At 46.1% G+C, this 15,789-nt stretch overlaps 1 protein-coding gene across 1 annotated transcript; it reads left to right on the top strand.

Moving 5' to 3' along the window:
• Positions 1-687: 687 nt before the first annotated feature.
• Positions 688-2,094, top strand: LOC123133215 (mitochondrial metalloendopeptidase OMA1). Its single transcript, XM_044552740.1, has 3 exons — positions 688-1,367; positions 1,446-1,522; positions 1,744-2,094. The coding sequence occupies exons 1-3, from the start codon at positions 747-749 to the stop codon at positions 1,889-1,891; spliced, it is 846 nt and encodes a 281-aa protein (XP_044408675.1). The 5' UTR covers positions 688-746; the 3' UTR covers positions 1,892-2,094.
• The last annotated feature ends 13,695 nt before the right edge of the window (positions 2,095-15,789 follow it).

The following is a 15,789-nucleotide window of genomic DNA, read 5'->3' as shown; positions in this document are numbered from 1 at the left end:
TATAAATCATGTCCATGTAAACCAGGACGTCCTGAATTTATGACTCAACAAATAATACTATCCAGCTGAACTTTTGAGAGAACCAAGCCAACCAACGAGACACTATTTCACCAACCACACGGTCATTGCCTTAAGATGCAAACATGAGTAAAGAAATTGCTGTCACCTTCAAAGTGAGCACACATCCCAAAAATCTATATAACCTACTAAAGCCTAAAACGATCCACACGCGTGGATCCAGTGATCCCCTTCACCTCCGACAACCGAGGTTACCGGCGAAGGGGAGTTGTCGGAGGACGGCGGCGCAAGGAAGCTCTCTTACTGTGGCAGGCGAGATCGTCTTTCTTTGTTCCCATAGGAGAAAGAAAACGATATACAATATGTGGGCTAGACACGCACTTGGCAACGGAGAGTTGCGAAGACGAGGCAGCAAGAGGAACACGTAGGGACACATGAATTTTCCTTTTTTTCAATACTACAAAGCACAGATAATAAGGGAAGAGTTGACCGCAACAACGCCGTTCATGTGGATCGCCGATAGATCGTGCGGCCGTAGGTAACTGTTTTGGACGCACGCGCACGAGCAACAGAACAATATTACTTGGCACGTACGCATGCAAAACGATAGGGAAAATTCGAGTATATATACTTCGTACGTGCATCATCGGCACGGCCAGTAATCAAGCACCGCACCTCATCCTCCGGCCGGCGGCGTATCCATCGGTCGGTCAAACGCCGGCGCCGCCATGAACTTCATGAGGAACTCTCGCTCCGTCTTCTCCCGGCTACAGACCGTCCGGCGCTACTCAAACCCGGCGCAGCCTCAGCCGGCGCGTCCCAGGGTCCTAGACTCGGTCCGAGGGCTCTTCTCCGGCCACGCTAAGCCTGTTGCCGCCTCTCAAACCGTCACGCAGGCACAGCCCCAAGAAGCAGGGCTCTTCTTCCCGTGGGGCTTGATCTTCTTTTTCCTCACCTGCGACCGCGAGAAGGTGCCGTGCACCAACCGCGCCCACTGGGTCTTCCTCTCGCCGTCGTGTCACACCTTGATGGGGAACATCATGTTCGAGAAGATCGAGGAGAAACGTGGGCCCGCCATCCTTGGCCCGTTTGACCCCAACACCGTCCGTGTGCGGCAAATCGCCTCCGGTATTATCCGCGCAGCCCACAACCTCTTCCCCTGCGGCGACGATGACCACGACGATGGGCAGGAGAAGGCGGAGCGCCATGACTTCAAGTGGGAGGTGGTTATCGTCAATGATGACAAAGCTAAGGCGTACAGCTTGCCCAATGGCAAGATTGTAGTCTACACGGGATTGCTCAACTGCCTAAAGACCGATGCTGAAATTGCCGCCCTTATTGCACATGAGGTAGGTTTTTCCTTGTTGCTTGATTTTGGTCGTCCACAAGTGGGACGGACGGAATTCACTGATGCCATCTTTTCTTAGGCCGCACACGTTGTCGCAAACCATGACATGGAGTTTTCGAGGATCCTTCCGTTCTATGACACACTAGCCTCGCAAAGGTATTACTATAATTAACCTTTCACAGTTTACGCACGTCAATTTTGTTAGTTAATACAATGTTTCTTCTTTAAAAGAAGCAATTATTGCAAAAAGGAACATCTTTGAAACCTTGCTGATTAGCCAAATATCTTATTTGCTACATGTATGCAAGTATATTTCATGTTAGAGGCTATATAGTATATACCTGGTCTCATGTGTGTTTTACCTGTATATAATGTAGGAATGAGATGGAGGCGGATCTCATCGGAATGAAGCTACTTGCAGCCGCTGGGTTTGATACACACATAGCCCATGGGGGCTATGAGACGTTAGGGGAGATCGGAGGAAACTGGTGGTCTCGATTTCATCCTTGGTGTAAGAAAGAATAACAGTTTTTCATCGGGAGGCAAGGTCATGAGGAGGAACTGAAACTGTGCAAGCAAATTTGTGTCGGAAGAGACGTTGACCGACGTTTTCTTTGCGGTGGCAAGTGCTCCGATAGTAATTGTATGTCAGACTAACTCTGTAAACAATATTTAGAAGATTTAATACATCATCTAGCTCGACAACAATGAAATAAGATTATTTATTATATACTAGGTATTTTCCTGTGCGTTGCTATGGATATAAATATTCTATACATTAACCCATTAGTTACGTGATACTAAAATTACTACTTGGTGGAGCGACTCCTACAAGTTTATTACTACTTGGTCGTGTTTTGGGATCCAATGCTCATGGTTTAGCAGGAGATTGAATACAAGGCGTCTCTTTTTTAAACCAATAACCGACTCGCCAGCTCACGGTCTTTGTGGCACCTAGATGTGAACCGCGGTAGACTATCTATAGCAGGGAGTAACTTAGACTAGTCTATATTACTACCTCTATAGTAGGGAGTAATATATGTGTGGTGTCATGCAACTCTTCATTTATTATAGTTTAGACTCATTTTGTCTTGGTATGTATGATGTTACTTATAGTATGAGTAACTATCTATGTTACTACATGCCTCTCTTTCATCATTAATTTCTTGCCATGTCATCTATTTTGTCTAGGTAAGTGTGATGTTACCACCTATGTTACTCTCACTGTGGGTAATCGTAGAGATCAGAAACGTTGGTAGAAGGTTGAGACTGTCTGCCTAGACTACTCGTAGTCGCTCCCCAATGATGCTTGTGTGGAATGGTAGCGTAGCTGACGAGAGTGGAAATTAGATAGCTTAAATCTACCCAGTATTAAGAGTAGACCAGCATAGGTCATAGTGAAAAAAGTCAATAGCAGGTTCATTGAGGAATACCACCGCAACGGACTAAATCTATCTGGTATTCCCTCTATCCGAAAATACTTGTCATCAAAATAGATAAAAAGAGGTGTATCTCAAACTAAACTACGTCTAGATACATCTCCTTTTATTCATTTTGATGACAAGTATTTCCGGACGGAGGAAGTATTAAGAGTTTTATAGGGATGATTACCTTCAATCCACTTTTTGATATTGATATAGCCTGGATACCCTAGTTTACCTAACCACAAGAAGTAATTCTTTATAAAGAAGATTGCTACAAGAAGTTTCTGGAAAAATCACAAAGGTGACAAAAATAATAATAAAGAAATCGGTCAGGGCTAAAGGTTTCAATGCGGTCATGCGAGGTCATACTTAGATAAACTACATGGCATTGGTAAAAACAATTACATATATCTTGCCAACATATTGTTGTGGAAGATGTGTCCACATAACCCCATGACTTAGTGCCACCGAATCGAGATTCTATTGTCCAACCAAGACCATATTCGACTCACGAGGTTACCTCAGCTATTAAGAATAACCAGACAAACAATTGAGTGATTACTGACTGCACCTGATCTACCCCAGAGAGTTGGTTCTAGCTATCGTACTAATGTTATTCTCACTATGTTCAATATAGTATTCCACAACTCTCTGCACTTAACCTCTCCTTGTCCTGATCATCCGTTGGCGAGTAGCGCTCGTACATGGGGTTGTGAGGCTATGCCTCAGCCCTTAGCCCAAGGGTAGAGAGTACTTACACACTGCAAATAAATCATTAGTAATAGACATTGTAACTGTCAGTACATGAAGATGAAGGATTATTGTTCTTACAATCATGTTGATCATGATGTACTCTCAAGTACAAGTGTTATAGCTAATGGATATGGAGGTTGTGCTACTGGAGATGGCTATGAACATGGCGACAATTGCTGAATGGCGATGACAGTTGGGAATTGGTGAAGTTGCTGAATGGAGACTCTTTGGACGAAGGGGTTTCCTCTCCTATATATAGTGCAGACGGACCGAATATGGTTTCGAGGCACCTCCAATACGAATCAGCATGTGGTCCCTTCACGAAAGTCATTAGGGATGCCGTCATGGAGTTGATGGCTGGACATATGAGCATCGTACGGTCGTACCGCATGCCGTCTTCTCCTATGGAAATTGTTGCATGCTCCCTATTGATTGGCATCAGTCCTCACGCCTAGTTTATTTCATTCGTGACTTAATTTTGCACCTAAAATTGCCTATTTATGAAGGAAACAAAAGCGTGGAGATTTGCAATTGTTTGCTATTATTATTCATTAGTAGGCAAATCAAAGTTGTAATCTAAGAAAAACTAAAAATATCTAGATTAAACAAGGGTAGAAAATAGTGAAAAATCCACTCATCGTCACAAATTAAGAGTTGGAGCCTTGGGTGGCAAATGTTGATGCCAAAAAAGTTGTTTAGGGATGAAAGCCATAGTTCCTGATAAAGTTGAGGGACAAAAATAAGCAATTTACTATTTTTATTCATCAGAAGAAAAACATTAATTTTGAACCCTAATAGAGAGAGAATGTTTGCTCAAGGGGGTTCTGAGCGCTGTGCATGCATGCAAGGGAGGCAGGCAATGCCATCAGTTTCATACATTCTGTTTTCAAAACATCTAAATGTTTTAACTCTCAAACAACATATACGATATATGAGTCATCTACACCATCAACTTTGTCTGGGCGAGAGCTTCGATACTAGATAGCATATGTGTACGTAAGAAGTTGCCACCTACTTAGCTAATAAAAATGCTATGGTGTTGGCATTGAAGGTTTGTTTTTAAGTGTTGTTATTAACACTGCCCCTGATAAGTTTGACACAAGGTGGCAACTTTGACACGAACACAGTGACAAAAGAATCATAGTGAGGTGGCAACAAATTGAGCATAATTTTTTTCACCTAGTAAGTGATGAAGTGTTGTTGTGTTGATATCAAATTTTCCACATGGTAACTTCAATCCAAAGGTGGTGGCAATTTTGACAACAATACCATGGCAACTGCATTTATCGCCGGATAACAACTTTATGGCTGAAGAAAAAGTTTCTCAGAACATTACCTGAGTGAGATCTAGGTGTGAAGCCCATGACTATTCGAAGCCAAGGTGAAAGCGGATTGTGAATCAGGGGTTCAGTCTAAGAACATTTTTTGTTTTTGTTTTACAAGCAGTTGTATTATACTTACATCATTACATGTACATGCAAGCATGCAAATGCATAGCTCCAATTGGGACGCTTAAAAAAAACTGCCTAGGGAACGTACTCTCATTAGCATTTGCTTTAATTTTAGGGAGTTTCAAGGATAGACTCGCGTTACCATAAATTCCTAAATCCAATACTATATAATAAAACCTATTTTTTGTTTCAGAAAAAAATTGACGAACACGAGAGTTAGCTGCTTCCGCCATAACCATTGCTCTTTTTCCGAAAAGGATCAGCACAATTATAAATTTGCATCGGAAATACAAAGCATCTCAAACATAATAAATATTAGATAAAGATTTAGAGACTATCGAACGACCACTACTGCCGCCACAACAAGCCGTCGATGCGCCGTTTTCGCCGCTCTCCTACCGGAGGCTTGTTGATGACAGCCAGGAATTTTTCGTGCAGGTGCCCTCAAGGACCAGTGCCCTACAGTCACAGCCGTCGCCGTTGAACCCTTGTATAGATCTGAAGTGTTCGACATATGCCCTAGAGGCAATAATAAAAGGATTATTATTATATTTCCTTCTTCATGATAATTGTCTTTTATTCATGCTATAATTGTATTATCCGGAAATCATAATACACGTGTGAATACATAGACCACAACATGTCCATAGTGAGCCTCTAGTTGACTAGCTCGTTGATCAACCGATAGTCATGGTTTCCTGACTATGGACATTGGATGTCATTGATAACGAGATCACATCATTAGGAGAATGATGTGATGGACAAGACCCAATCCTAAGCATAGCACAAGATCGTGTAGTTCGTTTGCTAGAGCTTTTCCAATGTCAAGTATCTTTTCCTTAGACCATGAGATCGTGTAACTTCCGGACACCGTAGGAGTGCTTTGGGTGTACCAAACGTCACAACGTAACTGGGTGACTATAAAGGTATACTACGGGTATCTCCGAAAGTGTATGTTGGGTTGACACGGATCGAGACTGGGATTTGTCACTCCGTATGACGGAGAGGTATCTCTGGGCCCACTCGATAATGCATCATCATAATGAGCTCAAAGTGACCAAGTGTCTGGTCATGGGATCATGCATTACGGTACGAGTAAAGTGACTTACCGGTAACGAGATTGAACGAGGTATTAGGATACCGACGATCGAATCTCGGGCAAGTAACATACCGATTGACAAAGGGAATTGGATACGGGGTTGTTTGAATCCTCGACATCGTGGTTCATCCGATGAGATCATCGAGGAGCATGTGGGAGCCAACATGGGTATCCAGATCCCGCTGTTGGTTATTGGCTGGAGAGCCGTCTCGGTCATGTCTACGTGTCTCCCGAACCCGTAGGGTCTACACACTTAAGGTTCGGTGACGCTAGGGTTGTAGAGATATTAGTATGAAGCAAACCGAAAGTTGTTCGGAGTCCCGAATGAGATCCCGGACGTCATGAGGAGTTCCGGAATGGTCCGGAGGTAAAGAATTATATATGGAAAGTCGAGTTTCGGCCATCGGGAAACTTTCGGGGGTCACCGGTATTGTACCTGGACCACCGGAAGGGTCCCGGGGGTCCACCGGGTGGGGCCACCTATCCCGGAGGGCCCCATGGGCTGAAGTGGGAGGGGAACCAGCCCCTGGTAGGCTGGTGCCCCCCCGCGCCTAGTGTTGGGAACCCTAGGGGAGGGGGCACCCCCCTTGGCTACCGCCCCCCTAGGAGATCCCATCTCCTAGGGCCGGCGCCCCCCTGGGGACCCTATATATAGAGGGGGGAGGGAGGGCAGCCGCACCCTTGCACTTGGCGCCTCCCTTCCCCCTTGCTACACCTCTCTCTCCCGCAGACGCTTGGCAAAGCCCTGCCGGGATCCCTGCTGCATCCACCACCACGCTGTCGTGCTGCTGGATCTTCATCAACCTCTCCTTCCCCCTTTCTGGATCAAGAAGGAGGAAACGTCACACTGACCGTACGTGTGTTGAACGCGGAGGCGCCGTCCATTCGGCGCTAGGATCTCCGGTGATTTGGATCACGACGAGTACGACTCCCTCAACCTCGTTCTCTTGAACGCTTCCGCTCGCGATCTACAAGGGTATGTAGATGCACTCCCCTCTCTCGTTGCTAGATGAACTCATAGATTGATCTTGGTGAACGTAGGAATTTTTTTATTTTATGCAACGTTCCCCAACAGTGGCATCATGAGCTAGGTCTATGCGTAGTTTTCTTTGCACGAGTAGAACACAAATCTGTTGTGAGCGTAGATGTTGTCAACTTTCTTGCCACTACTAGTCTTATTTTGCTTCAGCGGTATTGTGGGGTGAAGCGGCCCGGACCGACCTTACACGTACGCTTACGTGAGACAGGTTCCACCGACTGACCTGCACTAGTTGCATAAGGTGGCTAGCGGGTGTCTGTCTCTCCCACTTTAGTTGGAGCGGATTCGATGAAAAGGGTCCTTATGAAGGGTAAATAGAAGTTGACAAATCACGTTGTTGCTTTTTCGTAGGTAAGAAAACGTTCTTGCTAGAACCCTATTGCAGCCACGTAAAAGATGCAACAACAATTAAAGGACGTCTAACTTGTTTTTGCAGCAATTGCTTTGTGATGTGATATGGCCAAAAGTTGTGATGAATGATGAATGATATATTGTGATGTATGAGATCATGTTCTTGTAATAGGAATCACGACTTGCATGTCGATGAGTATGACAACCGGCAGGAGCCATAGGAGTTGTCTTAATTATTGTATGACCTGCGTGTCAATGATTTAACACCATGCAATTACTTTACTTTATTGCTAAACCGTTAGCTATGTAGTAGAAGTAATAGTTGGCGAGCAACTTCATGGAGACACGATGATGGAGATCATGGTGTCATGCCGGTGACGAAGATGATCATGGAGCCCCGAAGATGGAGATCAAAGGAGCTATATGATATTGGCCATATCATGTCACTACTATTTGATTGCATGTGATGTTTATCATGTTTTTGCATCTTGTTTACTTAGAACGACGGTAGTAAATAAGATGATCCCTCATAATAATTTCAAGAAAGTGTTCCCCCTAACTGTGCGCCGTTGCGATAGTTTGTTGTTTCAAAGCACCACATGATGATCGAGTGTGATAGATTCTAACGTTCACATACAACGGGTGTAAGACAGATTTACACATGCAAAACACTTAGGTTAACTTGACGAGCCTAGCATGTACAGACATGGCCTCGGAACACAAGAGACCGAAAGGTCGAACATGAGTCGTATGAAAGATACGATCAACATGGAGATGTTCACCGATGATGACTAGTCCGTCTCACGTGATGATCGGACATGGCCTAGTCGACTCAGATCATGTAACACTTAGATGACTAGAGGGATGTCTAATCTGAGTGGGAGTTCATTAAATAATTTGATTAAATAAACTTAATTATCATGAACTTAGTCTAAAACCTTTGCAAAAATGTCTTGTAGATCAAATGGCCAACGCTCATGTCAACATGAACTTCAACGCGTTCCTAGAGAAAACCAAGCTGAAAGATGATGGCAGCAACTATACGGACTGGGTCCGGAACCTGAGGATCATCCTCATAGCTGCCAAGAAAGCATATGTCCTTGAAGCACCGTTAGGTGACCCACCTGCTCTCCCAGCACTGCAAGACGATTTGAACGTTTGGTAGACACGTGCTGATGATTACTCCCTCGTTCAGTGCGGCATGCTTTACAGCTTAGAACCGGGGCTTCAAAAGCGTTTTGAGCAACACGGAGCATATGAGATGTTCGAGGAGCTGAAAATGGTTTTCCAAGCTCACGCCAGGGTCGAGAGATATGAAGTCTCCGACAAGTTCTATAGTTGTAAGATGGAGGAAAATAGTTCTGTCAGTGAGCACATACTCAAAATGTCTGGTTTGCACAACCGCCTATCCCAACTGGACATTAACCTCCCGGACGAGGCGGTCATTGACAGAATCCTTCAGTCGCTCCCACCGAGCTACAAGAGCTTTGTGGTGAACTACAATATGCAGGGGATGGTGAAAACTATTCCTGAAGTATTTTCAATGCTGAAGTCAGCAGAGGTAGAAATCAAAAAGGAACATCAAGTGTTGATGGTCAATAAAACCACCAAGTTCAAGAAAGGCAAGGGTAAGAAGAACTTCAAGAAGGACGGCAAGGATGTTGCCACGCCCGGTAAGCCAGTTGCCGGGAAGAAGTCATACAATGGACCCAAGCCTGAAACTGAGTGCTTTTATTGCAAAGGGAAGGGTCACCGGAAGCGGAACTGCCCAATATACTTAGCGGACAAGAAGGCTGGCAACACTAAAGGTATATGTGATATACATGTAATTGATGTGTACCTTACCAGTGCTTGTAGTAGCTCCTGGGTATTTGATACCGGTGCCATTGCTCATATTTATAACTCAAAGCAGGAGTTGCAGAATAAGCGGAGACTGGCAAAGGACGAGGTGACGATGCGCGTCGGGAATGGTTCCAAGGTCGATGTGATCGCCGTCGGCACGCTACCTCTACATTTACCTACGGGATTAGTTTTAAACCTCAATAATTGTTATTTAGTGCCAAGTTTGAGCATGAATATTGTATCTGGCTCTCGTTTAATACGAGGTGGCTACTCATTTAAATCCGAGAATAATGGTTGTTCTATTTATATGAGAGATATGTTTTATGGTCATGCCCCGATGGTCAATGATTTATTCTTAATGAATCTCGAACGTAATGTTACACGTATTCATAGTGTGAATACCAAAAGATGTAAAGTTGATAACGATAGTCCCACATACTTGTGGCACTGCCGCCTTGGCCACATTGGTGTCAAGCGCATGAAGAAGCTCCATGCTGATGGACTTTTAGAGTCTCTCGATTATGAATCATTTGACACATGCGAACCATGCCTCATGGGCAAAATGACCAAGACTCCGTTCTCCGGAACAATGGAGCAAGCAACCAACTTATTGGAAATCATACATACCGATGTGTGCGGTCCAATGAGTGTTGAGGCTCGCGGAGGATATCGTTATGTTCTCAGTCTCACTGATGACTTGAGTAGATATGGGTATGTCTACTTGATGAAACACAAGTCTGAGACCTTTGAAAAGTTTAAGGAATTTCAGAATGAGGTAGAGAATCAACGTGACCGAAAGATAAAGTTCTTACGATCAGATCGTGGACGAGAATATTTAAGTCATGAATTTGGTACGCACTTAAGCAAATGTGGAATCGTTTCACAACTCACGCCGCCTGGAACACCTCAGCGTAACTGTGTGTCCGAACGTCGTAATCGCACTCTATTGGATATGGTGCGATCTATGATGTCTCTTACCGATTTGCCGCTATCATTTTGGGGATACGCTCTAGAGACAGCTACATTCACTTTAATAGGGCTCCGTCTAAAACCGTTGAGACGACACCGTATGAATTATGGTTTGGGAAGAAATCTAAGCTGTCGTTTCTAAAAGTTTGGGAATGTGATGCTTATGTCAAGAAACTTCAACCTGAAAAGATCGAACCCAAGTCGGAAAAATGCGTCTTCATAGGATACCCTAAGGAAACCATTGGGTATACCTTCTACCTTAGATCCGAAGGCAAGATCTTTGTTGCCAAGAACGGATCCTTTCTGAAAAAAGAATTTCTCTCGAAAGGAGTAAGTGGGAGGAAAGTAGAACTCGATGAAGTACTACCTCTTGAACCGGAAAGTAGTGCAGCTCAGGAAATTGTTCCTGTGGTGCCTACACCGACTGGAGAGGAAATTAATGATGATGATCAAGGTACTTCGGATCAAGTTGCTACTGAACTTCGTAGGTCCACAAGGACACGTTCCACACCAGAGTGGTATGGCAACCCTGTTCTGGAGATCATGTTGTTAGACAACGGTGAACCTTCGAACTATGAAGAAGCGATGGCGGGCCCAGATTCCAACAAATGGCTTGAAGCCATGCAATCCGAGATAGAATCCATGTATGAAAACAAAGTATGGACTTTGACAGACTTGCCCGATGATCAGCGAGCGATAGAAAATTAATGGATCTTTAACAAGAATACGGACGCGGATGGTAATGTTACCATCTATAAAGCTCGACTTGTCGCTAAGGGTTATCGGCAAGTTCAAGGGGTTGACTATGATGAGACTTTCTCTCCGTAGCGAAGCTGAAGTCCGTCCGAATCATGTTAGCAATTGCCGCATACTATGATTATGAGATATGTAAGATGGATGTCAAAACGGCATTCCTTAACGGCTATCTTAAGGAAGAACTGTATATGATGCAGTCAGAAGGTTTTGTCGATCATAAGAATGCTAACAAGGTGTGCAAGCTCCAGCGATCCATTTATGGGCTGGTGCAAGCATCTCGGAGTTGGAACATTCGCTTTGATGAGATGATCAAAGCGTTTGGGTTTATGCAGACTTATGGAGAAGCCTGCGTTTACAAGAAAGTGAGTGGGAGCTCTGTAGCATTTCTCATATTATATGTAGATGACATACTTTTGATGGGAAATGATATAAGAACTATTGGACAGCATTAAGGCCTACTTGAATAAGTGTTTTTCAATGAAGGACCTTGGAGAAGCTGCTTACATATTAGGCATCAAGATCTATAGGGATAGATCGAGACGCCTCATAGGTCTTTCACAAAGCACATACCTTGATAAGATATTGAAGAAGTTCAATATGGATCAGTCCAAGAAAGGGTTCTTGCCTGTATTGCAAGGTGTGAGATTGAGCTCGGCTCAATGCCCGACCACGGCAGAAGATAAAGAAGAGATGAGTGTCATCCCCTATGCCTCAGCCATAGGATCTATTATGTATGCCATGTTGTGTACCAGACCTGATGTAAACCTTGCCGTAAGTTTGGTAGGAAGGTACCAAAGTAATCCCGGCAAGGAACACTGGACAGCGGTCAAGAATATCCTGAAGTACCTGAAAAGGACAAAGGACATGTTTCTCGTTTATGGAGGTGACGAAGAGCTCGTCGTAAAGGGTTACGTTGATGCTAGCTTCGACACAGATCTGGATGACTCTAAGTCACAAACCGGATACGTGTATATGTTGAATCGTGGAGCAGTAAGCTGGTGCAGTTGCAAGCAAAGCGTCCTGGCGGGATCTACATGTGAAGCGGAGTACATGGCAGCCTCGGAGGCAGGGCATGAAGCAATATGGATGAAGGAGTTCATCACCGACCTAGGAGTCATACCCAATGCGTCGGGGCCGATCATTCTCTTCTGTGACAACACTGGAGCTATTGCCCTTGCCAAGGAGCCCAGGTTTCACAAGAAGACCAGGCACATCAAGCGTCGTTTCAACTCCATCCGTGAAAATGTTCAAGATGGAGACATAGATATTTGTAAAGTACATACGGATCTGAATGTCGCAGATCCGTTGACTAAACCTCTTCCGCGAGCAAAACATGATCAACACCAGAACTCTATGGGTGTTCAATTCATCACAATGTAACTAGATTATTGACTCTAGTGCAAGTGGGAGACTGTTGGAAATATGCCCTAAAGGCAATAATAAAAGGATTATTATTATATTTCCTTGTTCATGATAATTGTCTTTTATTCATGCTATAATTGTATTATCCGGAAATCGTAATACACGTGTGAATACATAGACCACAACATGTCCCTAGTGAGCCTCTAGTTGACTAGCTCGTTGATCAACAGATAGTCATGGTTTCCTGACTATGGACATTGGATGTCATTGATAACGAGATCACATCATTACGAGAATGATGTGATGGACACGATCCAATCCTAAGCATAGCACAAGATCGTGTAGTTCGTTTGCTAGAGATTTTCCAATGTCAAGTATCTTTTCCTTAGACCACGAGATCGTGTAACTCCCGGACACCGTAGGAGTGCTTTGGGTGTACCAAACGTCACAACATAACTGGGTGACTATAAAGGTATACTACGGGTATCTCCGAAAGTGTCTGTTGGGTTGACACGGATCGAGACTGGGATTTGTCACTCCGTATGACGGAGAGGTATCTCTGGGCCCACTCGGTAATGCATCATCATAATGAGCTCAAAGTGACCAAGTGTCTGGTCACGGGATCATGCATTACGGTACGAGTAAAGTGACTTACAAGTAACGAGATTGAACGAGGTATTAGGATACCGACGATCGAATCTCGGGCAAGTAACATACCGATTGACAAAGGGAATTGTATACGGGGTTGTTTGAATCCTCGACATCATGGCTCATCCGATGAGATCATCGAGGAGCATGTGGGAGCCAACATGGGTATCCAGATCCCGCTGTTGGTTATTGTCCGGAGAGCCGTCTCGGTCATGTCTACGTGTCTCCTGAACCCGTAGTGTCTACACACTTAAGGTTCGGTGACGCTAGGGTTGTAGAGATATTAGTATGCAGCAAACGAAAGTTGTTCGGAGTCCCGGATGAGATCCCAGATGTCACAAGGATTTCCGGAATGGTCCGGAGGTAAAGAATTATATATGGGAAGTCGAGTTTCGGCCATCGGGAAAGTTCCGGGGGTCACCGGTATTGTACCGGGACCACCAGAAGGGTCCCGGGGGTCCACCGGGTGGGGCCACCTATCCCGGAGGGCCCCATGGGCTGAAGTGGGGGGGGGGGGGAACCAGCCCCTGGTGGGCTGGTGCGCCCCCCTTGGGCCCCCCTGCGCCTAGGGTTGGGAACCCTAGGGGAGGGGGCGCCTCCACTTGCCTTGGGGGGCAAGGCACCCCCCTTGGCCGCCGCCCCCCAGGAGATCCCATCTCCTAGGGCCGGCGCCCCCCTGGGGACCCTATATATAGAGGGGGAGGGAGGGCAGCCGCACCCTTGCACTTGCCGCCTCCCTTCCCCCTTGCTACACCTCTCTCTCCCGCAGACGCTTGGCGAAGCCCTGCCGGGATCCCTGCTGCATCCACCACCACGCTGTCGTGCTGCTGGATCTTCATCAACCTCTCCTTCCCCCTTTCTAGATCAAGAAGGAGGAAACGTCACACTGACCGTACGTGTGTTGAACGCGGAGGCGCCGTCCGTTCGGTGCTAGGATCTCCGGTGATTTGGATCACGACGAGTATGACTCCCTCAACCTCGTTCTCTTGAACGCTTCCGCTCGCGATCTACAAGGGTATGTAGATGCACTCCCCTCTCTCGTCGTTAGATGAACTCATAGATTGATCTTGGTGAACGTAGGAATTTTTTTATTTTATGCAACGTTCCCCAACAGTGGCATCATGAGCTAGGTCTATGCGTAGTTCTCTTTGCACGAGTAGAACACAAATCTGTTGTGGGCGTAGATGTTGTCAACTTTCTTGCCACTACTAGTCTTATTTTGCTTCAGCGGTATTGTGGGGTGAAGCGGCCCGGACCGACCTTACACGTACGCTTACGTGAGACAGGTTCCACCGACTGACATGCACTAGTTGCATAAGGTGGCTAGCGGGTGTCTGTCTCTCCCACTTTAGTTGGAGCGGATTCGATGAAAAGGGTCCTTATGAAGGGTAAATAGAAGTTGACAAATCACGTTGTGGCTTTTTCGTAGGTAAGCAAACCGAAAGTTGTTCGGAGTCCCGAATGAGATCCCGGACGTCATGAGGAGTTCCGGAAAGGTCCGGAGGTAAAGAACTATATATGGGAAGTCGAGTTTCGGCCATCGGGAAAGTTTCGGGGGTCACCGGTATTGTACCGGGACCACCGGAATGGTCCCGGGGGTCCACCGGATGGGGCCACCTATCCCGGAGGGCCCCATGGGCTGAAGTGGGAGGGGAACCAGCCCCTGGTGGGCTGGTGCCCCCCCCCCCCCGCGCCTAGTGTTGGGAACCCTAGGGGAGGGGGCGCCTCCACTTGCCTTGGGGGGCAAGGCACCCCCCTTGGCTACCGCCCCCCTGGGGACCCTATATATAGAGGGGGGAGGGAGGGCAGCCGCACCCTTGCACTTGGCGCCTCCCTTCCCCCTTGCTACACCTCTCTCTCCCGCAGACGCTTGGCGAAGCCCTGCCGAGATCCCTGCTGCATCCACCACCACGCCGTCGTGCTGCTGGATCTTCATCAACCTCTCCTTCCCCCTTGCTGGATCAAGAAGGAGGAGACGTCACGCTGACCGTACGTGTGTTGAACGCGGAGGTGCCGTCCGTTCGGCGCTAGGATCTCCGGTGATTTGGATCACGACGAGTACGACTCCCTCAACCTCGTTCTCTTGAACGCTTCCGCTCGCGATCTACAAGGGTATGTAGATGCACTCCCCTCTCTCGTTGCTAGATGAACTCATAGATTGATCTGGTGAACGTAGGAATTTTTTTATTTTATGCAACGTTCCCCAACATGAAGCACCTTACACCAAATCTCTCCACATGACGAGAAACCCTATCCTCACTGCCGCAAGGAGACAACAAGATTCTACGCCGGAACTCTGTTGACTACGTCCAGACAGACGAAATTGAGGATGATCGAAGCATGGAACACAAACCTGAAGAAGAAGCGCCGCCATCCCTCGAGCATTGCAACTGCAAGGACTAAAAAGTACTAACTTAAACTACTAACCGGAGCAGAGACACCGACATTCTTCTCCCAGCCATGGGCGCGAAAGTGGCAAGCAGAGATGAGACGAATCCGTGGGCTCGCTAGTGAAGCCTGGTGGGAAAAGTTTGTCCTAGCCTCCTAGGGTTAGGGCAGGAAACCACAGGTAGTGTTCCGTGCGTGTCTCAGCAAAATATACCCATTGTTTACTCATGCACCGACTCATATAGTGTCCATTGAAGACTAAGTTTGTGGGGCTTTAGTATTGACGAAGATTGCGTACACTTTACTATCGAGTATAGATGAGAATGTGGTATCTCATTGAA

This window comes from Triticum aestivum, chromosome 6B (genome assembly GCF_018294505.1).
Source record: "Triticum aestivum cultivar Chinese Spring chromosome 6B, IWGSC CS RefSeq v2.1, whole genome shotgun sequence".
In the NCBI taxonomy this organism is placed as follows: domain Eukaryota; kingdom Viridiplantae; phylum Streptophyta; class Magnoliopsida; order Poales; family Poaceae; genus Triticum; species Triticum aestivum.
This window is presented reverse-complemented; position numbering and strand designations above follow the sequence as displayed.

Bases quoted from the DNA above. Each gene is read 5' to 3' on its own strand.
- LOC123133215 (XM_044552740.1), top strand. From the start codon at position 747: ATGAACTTCATGAGGAACTCTCGCTCCGTCTTCTCCCGGCTACAGACC. The intron at 1,368-1,445 runs GTAGGTTTTTCC...ATCTTTTCTTAG, and splicing joins CCGCCCTTATTGCACATGAG to GCCGCACACGTTGTCGCAAA. The intron at 1,523-1,743 runs GTATTACTATAA...TATATAATGTAG, and splicing joins GACACACTAGCCTCGCAAAG to GAATGAGATGGAGGCGGATC.